A 13,573-nucleotide genomic window follows, 5' to 3' on the forward strand; every position below is an offset into this window, starting at 1 on the left:
ATAACATCGGCCTACGGGAGGTGACGTCATAGGGTGATTCTTCGGAGCAGCCACGATCCGAGATCCGATTATACCGGAAATTGACCTGTATTCACTCTCTTTTAGTAGTAATGGCGGACGACGTCGGTGAAATAAAGACTTCGAACGTTTGTTAGGATTCGTTATGGTAGAATACAGAGTTCTTTCTACTTTCGTTTCTCGGTGTCTGAACACTGATCTCAAGGATTTTACGCTCGATTTGTGGAAGAAACGTGGAACCATGAAAACAGTCAAGATTTGCTCAGGTAACATCGACCTACGGGAGGTTAACAGAGGTCTTAACATCGACCTAACGGAGGCTAACATCGGCCTACGGGAGGTTAACATCGGCCTAAGGGAGGTACGTTTTATAGCACCACGTTTGTATCGTATGTATTATACTGGCACAATCGTACACATGGAAAGCTTATTTGCAAGCATTAAAACTTACAATCTTGCAGGGGTTTTTCTAATCGTTGACCAGCTGAGTGTCATTTCATTTATTACCAACTCATAACATCCACCTACAGGAGGTTAACATCTACCTAAGGGAGGTAGAGTGGCCTACAGTGTACATTTTATAGTTTATGTTTTATAATAGTCAATTCATACGCATATAAGCTTACACTCTCGCAGGGAAACTTGGGATTATAAGGAGCTTTTCTATCGTTGACTTGAATTTCATAATTGTCATTTTTACCAACTCATAACATCCACCTACAGGACAGATGTACAGGAGGTAAACATCTACCTAAGGGAGGTTATGGTATTATAATAAGGAAGGATGGACTTGAAGAAAGCTTACGAATCTTAAGGGGCTTTTGCACTTCGTGTACATGCCGTTTTAGAATAAATTTAATATAAACATTTATTATTATTATTATTTTCATTATTTTTATTATTATTATAATTTTATTATTATTATTATTATTATTATTATTATTATTATTATTATTTGAAAAGCCTTTTAATCTCACTAGAATGAGAATAATGAGAGTTTTCTAATTTTTTTATTTACACTTATAACATGGAATATAATATATTATTATCAAAATTAGTTTGTGGCCAACAAAGACCTACGCTGGGCCATTTATATTCATCTAATGCAACACTTTTACAGCCGTAAAGATTTGCTGTGAGAGGTGTTATGGGTTAAAATAGAAAAATTGCAGGTGCATTAAAATAGCATAATAGCTGTTATGATGATTAAAGGCAATTGTTCTCTTGTTGTGGTTGTCATTTTTTCTTGGTTGACCCCATCAACCTGTAATTTCCACATTAAATTTTGCTAGAAGTGACTGTTTATGACTGTTGAAATGATAGATCATTTTTAAAAATATAACCCTTAATATGTCAGAATTTATTTTAATTTAATTTGTGATCTGACTTACAAGAGATTTGACTGTTTGACTGCTTCATTTTTTATTTGCCATTAACCAAAAAATACAACATAAATACATTAAAGATGATACACAATATTCCTACTAAACTATTTACAAGATGAAATGTGTTAAAGGCTAGGAAGCCTATATAGAAGCCTGGGGCTTATTAACTATCGGCTTCCTGGAACTATAGGATAAACCATAAAAGTTAATGGTACTGAATGAAAATTCCAATTAAATTTTTTTTAAAAGAAGAAAAAAAAAAGAAAAGGTGTGTAGCTCAGCAAAGAGTCAATTTAACTAAGAAAGAAGGAATTTTCTAAGTCTTTTGCCAAACAAACTGATACTTTCACTGTTTTGAATTTCATGACTAAGCGAGTTGAAAAACGTAGGACCTTGAAACCGAATTGAGAATTTTCAAAGATTAGTTCGACAATAAGGTATATAGAAGAGGTTGGAATTTCTTGTATTATAAGAATGTATCTGGCTTGCAAGAGTAAACATATCACGAAAATAATTTGAAAGTAAGCTTCTTTTAAAAAGATACATAAATCTACCTATTTGGTATTAATAAATGTCAGAGAATTTTAAAAATCTCCTGTTCTTTAAAAAGAACACCAGTATGCGCATCAAAAGAAACTTTATATAGTATTCTGATTATCTTCATTTGCAGAACAATAATCCAATTTAAATTAGACTGATATGTTGATCCCCACACAGAAACACAATAAATTAAGTACGGGTAAACTAGACTATAGTACAAGGAGTGTAAGAAGGTTTTGGGAAGGCAAAAACTAGACTTATAAAATTAATAATACCTACTGATTTTGATATTTTTCTAGAAACACTAAGAATGTGAGGTTTCCATGACAAATGCTCATCGAGGATAACGCCTAAAAATACTGTCTCTTTCACACGTTCAATTGCATTGTTGTCAATTGAATAGATATATCAAGTGTTTTCCTCCTTTGGGGTGGACTAAAAACCATAAAATTTGATCTTTTAAAGTTAATGGACCGCTTGTTTGCTCGACACCATTGAGTTAATTTAAGCATTTCAGAATTCAAGATTCCAGGAAGCAAGTTAAAATCTTTGTGGGAGAAAAATAATTTTGTTTGTATCATCTGCAAAAAGAATAAAATCCACGACCTTTGACACGTTACACAGATCATTTATAAAGAGTAGAAAGAGTAGGGGACCTAGTATAGAACCCTGAGTCACCCCGCACTTAATTTTGCAAGACTCCGAACTGACACCATTAAATTACACATATTGTTGTCTATTGCTTAGATAGCTTTCGAACCCTCTAAGTGAAGTGCCACGAACACCATAATGCTCTAATTTTGAAATCAAAATGTTATGATCAACGGTGTCAAAGGCCTTGGACAAGTCTATAAAAATACCAACTGTGCATTCCTTATTGTCAATGGCAGAAGAGATTTTGTCATATAAACAAGCAAGAGCATAAGCGCTAGCGGTGGAGTGATGCTTGGGAAAACCATACTGATTGTCAGAGAGAATGTTATGATTATTAAGACACCTTAAAAGACAATTGAACATTACTCTCTCGTTGCTTACTACAGTACATTAACAATATTGGTTTTATTTTATTTCTTTTCAGAATGCAATACTTAAACTGCACAGACCGCTGAAGAAACAGCTACTTCAAAGACACCTATGACTCATTAATTTCACAAAAGACATTGTGTACTCAATTCATAGGCATAGAAGCTTACTCTTCAGCAGGGAAACTTGGGATGATAAGGAGCTTTTTTATCATTGACTTGAATTTCATTTTATTTTTACCAAGTGATAACAATTCCACCTACGTATACAGTAGGCAAACATCTACCTGAGGGAGGTTATGATGTTTATAGCACCATGCAAGTATGTATTATAATAGGGAAGAATTGACTTGAAGAAAGCTTATGAATCTTAAGGGGCCTTTGCACTTTGTGCTCAAGGCCCTCAAATTTGGAATGACAACCCTCTTGATTTAGGCAATTCGCTTACTATCTCGAATTGTAGACAAAAACTTAGAGATTACTTCCATTACTTGAACTCTCGTATACATGGCTTAGCTTAATTTAATATTTTATTTGTTATTTATTTAATTGTTTTCATTTAAGTTATTATTATTATTATTATTATTATTATTATTACCACTATTATTAACATTAATATTTATCTATTTATTTATTTATTTGTAAACTGTAAAGTAATTGCACCATTTTCACCAATCTCCTGTATGAAGTGTGCCATATAAGCCCCCGGCTTCGGCATCTCAAATATCGATTTATTACTTATTACCATGCACTCTCTTGTACTATTATTATGAATAAAGAGCATTATTTATTATATTGTCTCAGTTGTTCAATAATTATTGTTGTCAAACAGAAGGAACAAAAAGAGAAAAGTCCAAATTCTCCCATGCCAAAGGTACAGTGTAAATTCAGTTCAATTTCTCTTCCCCAGCCAAATTAAATTCCCTTCTTCCCAGGCATGGTCCATGGTCAAATGCCATGTGGGGGGGGGGGGGGGGGGGAGAACAAATTTGACTTGTTCTCCAACTCATGACAAAGTTCCACTTGTATGTAGAAGCATAGAGCTTACTTGATAACAAATGACACGTCATGAGCTTAAAACATGAAAATGAAAACATTTAGGGGTGGTCATTTGGATCTTTTGAAAAGCACACTTAAAGGTTCATGGCATGGCTCAATTTCATTTTGACCTTTACTTGAGGTACAGATTTGTTGACTTACAAAATAATAGCTCTTTATGTCATATCTTTTTGACTCAGTAGCCATAAAGGTTAGCAACCATAACTGTAATTGAATATGGATATTTGAAAGATGCATTTCAATATCAGGATTAAGTAGAAGAAAGACCCTCAGTTATTTTTTGGGATTTCTTTTCACAACTGCTTAAGGACGGTGCCTACTAATAGCAAAGAATTTATGCACGGTTTATCACTATGCGGGAAATTAAGCAGATCTTGGTAGTGGGTATTGAAATCCAAAAAGGAAATTGGGGGTAACCACGCATTTTTTAGAGATAACTAAGCAACAATAATTATTCTAAAAAGCAGCAAAATACAAAGCAATGTATGGTGCTTTTTTCCAAATTGAAGCTTTATTATCTCTGAAAAATGCAGGGTTCCCCCCCAATTTTCTTTTTGGATACCAAAATCACTTGCTAAGTTCTGCTTTCTCCGCATAGTTTTAAAAAGCGCAAAAATATCCCTGTAATAGTAGGCACACCCATAGGAAACCCGAGTATCTCCAGATGCGCAGAACGTATGTGCAGTAACAATAGTAGGCACCGTCCTTAAGTTGTAGAAAGGACTAAGAATCTTTCTTCCAATTAAACATTACTAAAAAATGTTGGTCATTTTGTATCTTTCCACTCTAAGTGGTACATATATACCAATCTACACAATTTCCTGCCAGAGAGGAACAAAATTATGACCATTTGCATCCAATTCATCATTATATGGGAGATCCTCCATCAATTAACCCTACAAACTTCTCAAACTCATTAATAATTCAAAAGACAAAGGAAATCATGCACCGTGACGTGTTTGGAAAATCTGATGAAAAACTCCTTGTTTTTGCATCCTTAATTTCTCCTTGAAAATCAGTTTGTTTGAGAAGTCACATCAAACACTCGTCACAGTGTTTCATCACAATATCAAAAACCTCGAAGTTCGTCGCGTTGTATTTTCAACTCTCTTCTCGGTGTTTGATACGTGATGAAACACTGTGTCTCGTGTTTGATATATTACTTGAAATATCAAATTTTACATAATTTTGCCACATGACGAGAGGTCAAGCTTGACAATAACAGTTCAACAACATCTGTTGTACACAATGTCTTTTGAGGAATTAATGAGTCATAGGTGTCTTTGAAGTAGCAGTTTCTTCAGTGGTCTGCACAGTTTAAGTATTGCATTCTGAAAAGAAATAAAATAAAACCAATATTGTTTATGTACTGTAGTAAGCAGTCAAACAGTCAAACCTCTTGTAAGTGATCACAAATTAAATTGAAATAAATTCTGACATATTAAGGGTTATATTTTTAAAAAAATTATGATCTATCATTTCAACAGTCATAAACAGTCACTTCCAGCAAAATTTAATGTGGAAGTAGAGGTTAATGGGGTCAGCCAAGAAAAAATGACAACAACAACAACAAGAAAATAATTGCCTTTAATCATCATAACAGCTTTTATGCTATTTTAATGCACCTGCAATTTTTCTATTTTAACCCATCTCCCGTCTCACAGCAAATCTTTATGGCTGTGAAAGTGTTTCATTAGATGAATATAAATGGCCCAGCGTAGGTCAGTGTGTTGCCAAAAAATAATATTGATAATAATATATTTTATTAAAAACTGGATCATTGTATAATGCATTTGAGCGATTTGATTGGCTTAGCGGCCATGGTATATGAGCCATTATACCATGCCCGAGAAAAAGAGACCATTAAATTGTCTTCTAATTGTTACTTGCAAAGTGGAATCTGCAAAATCTAGCAATATTTTGTGATTGTTTTTAATAAAACAATTATTCCACTCATGCTTGTTGGATATGAGATGATTATAGCCAACTCAGTGCTACGCGCCTCGTTGGCTATCTATCATCTCATATCCAACACGCGCTCGTGGAATAATTGTTAAATATTCCATGTTATGAGTGTAAATAAAAAAATGAGAAAACTCTCATTAATCTCATTCTAGTGAGATTAAAAGGCTTTTCAAATAATAATAATGATAATAATAATAATAATAATAATAATAATAATAATTTTTTATAAATAAATTTATTCTAAAACGGCATGTATTCGAAATGCAAAAGCCCCTTAAGATTCGTAAGCTTTTTTCAAGTCAATCGTTCCTTATTATAATACCTACTTGCATGGTGCTATAAAAATCATAACCTCCCTTAGGTAGATGTTAACCTCCTGTAGGTGGATGTTATGAGTTGGTAATAAATGAAATGACACTCAGGTTAACGATCTGAAAAGCCCCTGAAAGATTGTAAGTTTTAATGCTTGCAAATAAGCTTTCCATGTGTACGATTGTGCCAGTATAATACATACGATACAAACATGGTGCTATAAAACGTACCTCCCTTAGGCCGATGTTAACCTCCCGTAGGCCGATAGGTCGATGTTAAGACCTGTTAACCTCCCGTAGGTCGATGTTACCTGAGCAAATCTTGACTGTTTTCATGGTTCCACGTTTCTTCCACAAATCGAGCGTAAAATCCTTGAGATCAGTGTTCAGACGCCGAGAAACGAAGGTAGAAAGAACTCTGTATTCTACCATAGCGAATCCTAACGAACGTTCGAAGTCTTCATTTCACCGACGTCGTCCGCCATTACTACTGAAAGAGAGTGAATGCAGGTCAATTTCCGGTATAATCGGATCTCGGATCGTGGCTGCTCCGAAGAATCATCCGATGACGTCACCTCCCTTAGGCCGATGTTATCTTTTCTCAACCGTCCCAGAGTCTCTCCTGGCGCCGCCCCGCTGACCAAAAAGCCTGAGGACTCTGGGTACGAGATTGGTGGTCACTAAGCTGATGTGCGCCTGGAGGAAATCGTGTTTTCTCTGTGTTCTTGGACGGCATTATGAAAATTCCATCCGCTGAATGGAGTAGCAGAGTTCTACGGCTGTACAGGCAGCTTCTGAAGGAAGGAAAGTCACTGCAGTACACAGATTATGACTTTTTTCGACGGACAATTAGGCGCGAGTTTGACCAACAGAGGGATGAATTGGAGATCAAAGTGATCAAGAAGCAATACGAGGTACTGTTGTCTGATTTTTAACGTTTCTTTTACGATTAGCTACGATATTTAAAACGAAATTCTTTCTTTAGCTTTTGGAGATAAGGGGGTCAAATCTATACAAACTGTGTGTAGTTTTGAAATAAAAGGAAATGTATGGGAATACCGTACGGTTTCACCATTTACATGAAATAACTGATTACACCGCAAATTGCCAGTTTCAGTGGTTGAGATAGCGGGGAGCGATAAGAGGTAAATTGTGATGCGAGTGAACAATAAAATGAAGCCTTTCTCATTTTTTTCCTGCTCGCAATATTATTCATTCGTGCACTGAATCTCACTGCTCCCGCCCAGGTGGAAATCTTATGAAGATCTTATAAGATCTTACAAGATCTTGTAAGAATCTTGTAAGATCTTGTGAGAATCTTGTGACAAGATCTTGTAAGATTCTTGTAAGATTCTTAAATAAGATTCTTAATAAGAATCTTGATAAGAAACTTAACAAGATCTTACTAAGATCTTAATAAGATTTCCACCTGGGCGGCCACTATCTCAATGCCTGCGTGCAACAGGCTATATTGCAAACTAACCTCAGTCATTGTGGTTTGCTGTCCAAATGTGGCTTTTGCAATTTAACAGGTTTTACAAGGTAAAATGAGTGCTTTAAGGTGATAAACCCATGAAATAAAAGTTGTCATGGAAATTTTCTCAAACTTTCTGTGGTTGTTAACTATTATGTATTATTTCAAGAAATGTTATAAAAAAGATAAGTCACAGTGACTGCGAAAGAGCTGCAATCCACTGAATTTTCTCCATAATCGCTTGCAGTATTCGCTTTCAAAAGTGAGTTTATTTGATCAGTTATTGTCATGTCTGGTGGTAACAGAACATACCTGCCAATCCCCAGAGTACAAAAATCCGGAGACTTCTTGAAATCTTCAGGGGCAGCCAGCAGAACTGTATCAGCAACAGCAAAGAGCCTCCGAGGACCGTGGCATCAAGGGTACATTTAGGGCTTCAGTGGGGGAGGGGGGTACCCTTGCACCGTGATTTCAACATTTCATTAGGTTCAACGGAAAAAAGAAAGGCACAATCGTTACACCATCCAACTGTTCCCAAAGAAAAAAGAAATCACGGTAGGTATTTCCCGGGAGATTTGGTGCTCTACCCGGGAGACCGGAAGATTTCATGAAAAACTTGGAGACTCGTGGGAAAACAGGGAGAGTTGGCAGGTCTGACAGCAGGTACATACAAGATGAAATAGAATTTAGAAAAACATTATACATAGAATGTATGAAGCATAATCGACAATTAAAGATATGTTTCTTGGCAGGGAGGCACAATGTGAAGCAGTATCAACCCAAAACTTTTCTTGTCTGCGAGTTGTCAGTATCACTATTAATTTTTATACCTGCGAGTGGTGGGCAAGTTCATGTTGCATATTGAAGTGTAAACAAACTCACCATGCAAACTCAAGCAAATGTAATTTTGATCAAAGATGCATTTAAAATAACCACCAAATCAACTAAATTTGATGTTAGAATGTAGTCTGACATAGTGAATTTGCATAACTATAGAAAATGTCTTGTGATGAAATTTGAAACTCAACCACCCAAGTTACAGAACACAAAAAAGGTCAAATATTCTGAGGAAACCTCAGGCAAATCCAAACTGTGCTTTCATGAGATTTTGCTTAACCTTATAAAAAATGGGAGGGGGTGCAGGGGAGGGGGATTGAGCCTGAATAACTGTTTTAATATTAGAGCAAACAGCATGAAACTTCACGACCTTTTCAGAAATGCATCTGGAAAAATAGTTTATGTGGTTTGTTAGTGTTTTTTGACTTTCATGTTATCATGGCAACCAATTTTTGACAGACAGTTTTTTTCTGAAAATGGAAAATCTCCTTTTAGAACGAGGAAAAATTACTTTTTCCAACTCTAACTTTGACGTTTTTAGCTCATATTAGTGTTCCTTTATTGGTTCTCATTACTTTTCATTCAATTTTGGTGCTTTCCTGAAATCCAGAAATCCAAGATAGCAGATCCCTCATTTAATAATAATAATAATAATAATAATAATAATAATAATAATAATAATAATAATAATAATAATAATAATAATAATATATAATTAAGCATTACACTTAGTCTCAATGCTTTACCATGACGTCATATAATATCATCATTTCCCTTTGCGGACCTCAAAGGAAACATATTTGGATGTACTATCTATCCTCCAAGGCCCATTGTCATAGCTTTTATACTTGCAAAGTTAAAGAGGGGGGTAAGGAATCCCCCCCCCCCGCCCCAGGCTACAGAAGACAAAAAAAACCTGGTCTAGATAGGGTAAAAGCACTGGAAAAAAGTACTGGAGTTGTCAACTCTCATTTCATGTTGCTTTGAAACAATGCTGCTTACATTTTCTTTACGAAATGCTTCAAAGGAAAAAATAGCTTTTTAAGAGGTATGAAAATTGTCTGGAACAAGTCTGACAGTTCTGCCATCCTTTCTCCCCTTGAGTGATGTAAAGCAGTCTCATTTTCTTGCCTATATAAAATGCATGATACTGTTGATTTGTTTTTCAAAAGCTGTGATAATTTAGGTCTGTCCCAATCAGATTTTCAGCCAATCAAATGCTGATCACTTGAGAATGGATTCCGTTTTTCTCCTGTACCAATACTTATTTTGTGCCCTGTTATCCCCCATAATATTGATTTATCAATTTATTTGATTGTTATCAAACACTATTGACTGATAAAATACATGAATTATGTCATTTCTATATATCATTCTGCAGTAATTCATTAGATGTTTGTAGATGCATGTTTGACATACTTTTGTAATTACCTTTACATTAGAAAGGAGCGTACTTTTTGGAATCAAAGCTGGGAGGACTGCAGTGATAGGATTATTTTACAAGTGAGGCAATGGATGCATCCCGTCTCACAGAAAGTCTCGCACAACAGAATTGTGGCCAAAGTTTGTTGTTGGAATTGTGCTGGCTAAGGATAACAAACAGTAACTGAAGTGGACACCATGGATTTGCAATGAAACAACATTACAGTATCACTCGAGGAATTTGAAGAAAAGAAGTGGCTTTTTGATGAGTGTGCGTCAAAGAAACTCCCAAAAAACAATATTTGTTTCAAATCTAAAATTTAAAAATGGTGCTGCTTTGTGTGTTGTATTACGGTAATCTCACTACTGGTGTACTTTGAAAAATAAGTGAAATTGTAAACACTGAAACGCCGAAAAATAAGCTAGATACGGAAGCAAATATCTGAACAAGGAACAAGTAGAAATAATGAAAACAAAAATTACTTGAAAAATCATTAATAAATCGTGATGTTAGGAGAGGAAAGCTATACAGGAACTATGTACTGTTTATCGAGATTGAAATGGAATTAATAAATGCAATGTTGATTTTTGAGGGAGTAAGTTGGAGCGGTCAGAAGCGCCCATACTAAACCCATATATGGGTTTCAGGGCTTTGAGATCTTTGAATTCCAGGCAGTTCTGGTGAATCCATTACCACCTCAACATTCCTGCCCCTGTTTGATAGCCTCTGCAGTTACCTGACGTTTACTGTTATTAGCGACAGCTTTTCCTATCTAAAGATTTAGCGAAACTCATTTTAGCGATTTTTTCAATCAGGAGTAACTTCGTGATTCCTGTGGGTTGAAAAACGCTTGCCAAGTTTAAAACTCTCATTAAAGAAAACTTTAAAGAACCATTCAGTGCGTAATACAACGTTGTAACACACATTTTGAAAACTCTCAGTATACTCTGAAGAACATTTAAGGGCCAGTTCTTAAAAGACAGTTTAGACGGTGTTTAATAAAACCACGTTCTAAGCCTTTTTCAATTTGCCAACAGTCATATCTAAACATTGTCTCCAGGTGATCTGGTGACGTAACTCAGGGGACTGGGGAGAGAAATTTTAATGCCGTATCCCACAAACGCGCGCGGCCTTCAGTGTTGTTTTCGAAGTTTATCATGGCGGAGTAACGCGGTCGGTTTCACTCAGTTTCATTTGAACGTCTACTCACCTCGCTTGACCACCTTTTGGTGTACATCGTTAAGTGTACCTGTAGTTTCTTGTAATAAATAGTCCACGGGTGTCACAATTTTGGCAATCCTTGGCAGTGCATACAGTTGAAGTTCTTCATCCGTAAGAAGTTTACACAATTCTTTAACACGAACGTTCCTAGAGTATGGGTTTTTTTCATCGTCAAGGAATTTTTCTGCACATTCCTTGGCAGTAATACGAACTCGAATCGTCACCAAAGAGTCTGGTTTATGCGATGGATTCAAGCGGAAGTGTTCATTTAAATTTTTCTTGTTCACGTAAAACTTGTCGCAGTTTTTATGAGGGCAGTGCAAGCGTACTAGGGCCGTCTCCGAATTGCAAGAGTTTTCCTTTGCTCGGAAAGCCATTTAAATGCCAAAGTACGAAACAAAACGACCTGACCGGGGTTGAATTGCCAAAAAAAAAAAGACAAACAAACCAACAAGCAACATAAATTTAAAGTCCTGAGTCACGGCAACACTGCCGACCGGCCGGCGTCTCAAAAGCCCGCCAAAACTGTGACACCCGCGTCTTCATCGAGTTCAGAATTCGAACATGGCAATCTAATTATAAGAACATTTAACAGATACCAGAATGGATCAAGACATTCTTTAGCAAATATCAATTTTAATAGTGACACAAAAGTAAATTAACACAGTTTAAAGTAATATTGGAAACCAAATTATTCAAATAAATCTTTCAGATTCATGCTCACGGTTCAATCCGTCCTCAATCGCTTATCGCTTCAGATGTCATTCTCCAATGACTCGAAGCTTTCAAGGCTTTACCTCCCAATTTCCTTCAGTAATTGCATTAGTCAAACATAGAGGATTATTCTGCATGCATTCTACATGTCATGTGTATCCTGCCAGGTGAGTTAACGTTCAAATGAGACCGACCTCACAAGGCTACAGGCCACCATGTTAAAATTCGAAAACAACACTGAAGGCCGCGCGCGTTTGTGGGATACGGCATTAAAATTTCTCTCCCCAGTCCCCCGAGTTACGTCACCAGATCACCTGGCTGCTGCTGACGGTAACAAGAAGGCTTGCATCCCAGACTAGAAAACTATTTATCTGCTTAAAATGAAACACTTTTAAACAGATTTGGAGGCCCACTGATTGTCTAAAGCCACGGCCTAAGTTAGACTTTGTTTAAATAATTGGCCCTAGAGGTTACTGACGAGATGGCTACCGACAAACAATCACTTTTCTTCTCCGTTATTTGTAGGTATGGTTCAGACACGTATCTCTTCGCGAAATAAAATGATATAGCGATGATTAAATTAGCGAGAAATAAAATTACCGATTCTGCATGAAATCGTTCAATTCGCTAAATAAATTAAGTTGCTAAGGCCTAAGGGTGCGTTTCATGGGCCGTATTCTGGAATAAGAATGAAAATAATGATTACTGAGAGCAATGGCTCATAAAAGGTTCTGGAGTAAGTAGAGTACAACATGGCTCTGGAATATATATAGTGTGCCAGCTAAAGTTTTGCAGATACATTTCCCAACTTTGCTTAAAACGAGAAATCTAGAGGCTATCCCGTTTCGGCGTTTTTATTCCAGAATAAGCTCAACCTAACGCCACTTAAAAATATTAACGTTATAATTAAGGTGATAGATTAAAGTACATGTACTCACCTGACTGGCTACGATTTTCAAGAATCATTAATCTACTTTATTGTCATATCAAGTACATCCTTTGTAATTTGGAATATCATTCATGTATCTTGCATGAAAAATTCGTCAAGATTGGTAGGTTTTTGTTGACAGCACAATACAACGCAAGATTTGAGATAATTTGCGAAAATAAAAATCTTAAGCTTGAAAAAAACGTCACCAGCCATTATGAAATATGAATTACTTTACCAAGACAGAAGAGCAGTACAAGAGATTTAAACCATGTACAGTGTGAGTGTTGTTAAGATTGGCTACTTTAGCTGGTTGCCTTTTATGATGCCCATGGATTAATATCAAGTAAAGTCAATATTTTTAATATGTGACCCATGTCATTAAACCTCCAGAAGCAATTCAAAAGTCTTGTAATAGTCCAGTTTCTCTTTTGATTTGTAGATGAAATCCTTGGCTCTGTAGAATGATAGAGTGATGGCATCGCTAGGAAATTATTTCATAACTTTCTGACTACCTTAGTCTACTGCTTCAAGATATATTACATCGAAACAGAGGCCTACAGAAAATGTGGACTCACTAGAGCCATAAACAGTTGAGGCACAAGTTATCAAAAGCTAAAACATTGCCATACAAATCTACACAAATGGGTCTTATTTTCATTGGCACATTGTGTCA

General features: G+C 36.0%; 1 protein-coding gene and 2 long non-coding RNA genes across 3 annotated transcripts; 2 read left to right on the forward strand and 1 right to left on the reverse strand.

Moving 5' to 3' along the window:
* On the forward strand, positions 1-3,451 carry LOC146455329 (uncharacterized). Its single transcript, XR_014859048.1, has 2 exons — positions 1-379; positions 3,022-3,451. It is a non-coding gene; the product is annotated as an uncharacterized LOC146455329 (long non-coding RNA).
* Positions 1,422-6,882, reverse strand: LOC146455330 (uncharacterized). The gene is made up of 3 exons (XR_014859049.1): positions 6,592-6,882; positions 6,532-6,552; positions 1,422-5,355 (listed from the first exon to the last, which is right to left on the reverse strand). It is a non-coding gene; the product is annotated as an uncharacterized LOC146455330 (long non-coding RNA).
* Positions 6,883-6,991: 109 nt separating this feature from the next.
* On the forward strand, positions 6,992-11,071 carry LOC146455331 (mitochondrial ribosome and complex I assembly factor AltMIEF1-like). Its single transcript, XM_085094432.1, has 2 exons — positions 6,992-7,214; positions 10,054-11,071. The coding sequence occupies exons 1-2, from the start codon at positions 7,038-7,040 to the stop codon at positions 10,096-10,098; spliced, it is 222 nt and encodes a 73-aa protein (XP_084950558.1). The 5' UTR covers positions 6,992-7,037; the 3' UTR covers positions 10,099-11,071.
* Positions 11,072-13,573: the final 2,502 nt, after the last annotated feature.

This window comes from Pavona decussata, unplaced genomic scaffold (genome assembly GCF_977016875.1).
Source record: "Pavona decussata unplaced genomic scaffold, jaPavDecu1.1 SCAFFOLD_280, whole genome shotgun sequence".
Classification (NCBI taxonomy): domain Eukaryota; kingdom Metazoa; phylum Cnidaria; class Anthozoa; order Scleractinia; family Agariciidae; genus Pavona; species Pavona decussata.